General features: G+C 34.5%; 1 protein-coding gene across 1 annotated transcript in view; it reads left to right on the plus strand.

The window, feature by feature from the left end:
* MLLT3 (MLLT3, super elongation complex subunit) overlaps nucleotides 1-1,484 on the plus strand; it is a 264,740-nt gene that overhangs the window by 155,887 nt on the left and 107,369 nt on the right. Inside the window, exon 3 of the mRNA XM_012812784.2 lies at nucleotides 522-604. Within this exon, the coding sequence (XP_012668238.1) occupies nucleotides 522-604 (83 nt within the window). The remainder of the gene's footprint in view (nucleotides 1-521; nucleotides 605-1,484) is intronic.

The following is a 1,484-nucleotide window of genomic DNA, read 5'->3' on the forward strand; positions in this document are numbered from 1 at the left end:
TGTATGTGGCTGGCACCTTAGCCACTTGAGCCACACGCGCCAAGCCTGGGGATTTTCTAAGGAAGGAAAATGACGTAGAAGTCAGGAATCTCAGGTACATGAGCAGTTTGGGTGGGGAGTGACTTACATCAAAGGCTAGACTTAGTATTTTTGTTAGCCAACTTACAGTTCCTTTGAGCTTAGGGTCATAAGGAGCTGTCCTCAGTTTCCCTAAAGCTTTAGAACATGTGATTACAACTGAAGTTCACTCATTAGTGAACAAGATTGACTATGCTTGGCTATCCTCCATCAAGATTTGAATGAATAACTTATAGGTTGCTTTACCTAGGAAAAATTATTGGTACATAAATTTTGGAGAAGAAATAAGAGATCAAAGACTGACTCATCTGGGGGTTATCAAAGGGCTGTGAAAATTGGCATGATCTAGTTGGCAGAATGGGGTTTTTTTTCCTTTTTAAATAAAGAAGAATGTCTTTTGTGTATTATTCTCATCTTACCTGTTTTCTTTTTTAATGTTACAGTGTGCAAAGATCCACCTTACAAAGTAGAAGAATCTGGGTATGCTGGTTTCATTTTGCCAATTGAGGTTTATTTTAAAAACAAGGTATGTAATCTTTACTCATTAATCTTTCAGTAGAAGATCCTTCATTAACCAAAGCACTTCTGTCACTAGATGATTTTAAAATAAAAGTTAAATTTGTTTTCTAGGAATTTTGGCTTTTGTTACCCTTAATTATAGAGGAAGTGGCTAGATAATTTCAATTATATGAAGTCAGATTATATGAAATTCATTAAATGTTTCTTTAAAGAGAAGAGTGTTTACCATTTTGAAAAAGATTAATGTTATATTTATAAAATAAAAAAGAATTACGTTTTTCAGTAAATGTTCTTTTTCTCATTTTCATATTTCTAGAATTTTTTGAGGCTGGCAAGGAATAAGCTCATTTTATCTTTAGCTGATTATACATGATACACATGTGCATTTAGTTCAACTTGAGAAATAGCTTCTACCAGATTTAAAAGTTTTCAGCAGTACCCATGTAGCAGAACACATAGACTATATAATATTAGACAAATTACTCAACCTCAGTGGGGCTTGCTTTCCATATTTATGAAATGGGAGCTAAGAGTACCTACCTTATGAGGTGGTTAGAGGATTAGGCAAAATAATATCTGTGTAAAATATTTAGAACCATGCCTCATATATATGTAAGCACTTAATAAATATTAGTTATTATATCATGTTGTTCCATATTTTTCCTCCAAAGGTATGGTAGTTTCTAAAACTACCACATTTCCCCCAAAATAAGACCTACCACAAAAATAAGCCCATGATACACATGCACATGTGTATCATGTATAATTTCTACGCATTTGTTAAATATAACCCCTACCCCGATAATACGACCTAGTGATGGGCATGGCTATGCAGCATATCTGCATAGCCACGCCATGCATTTCGGTGTGGAGAGGAAGACATCCCC

Source organism: Otolemur garnettii, unplaced genomic scaffold (assembly GCF_000181295.1).
Source record: "Otolemur garnettii isolate 467f Iridium unplaced genomic scaffold, OtoGar3 scaffold00006, whole genome shotgun sequence".
NCBI lineage: Eukaryota > Metazoa > Chordata > Mammalia > Primates > Galagidae > Otolemur > Otolemur garnettii.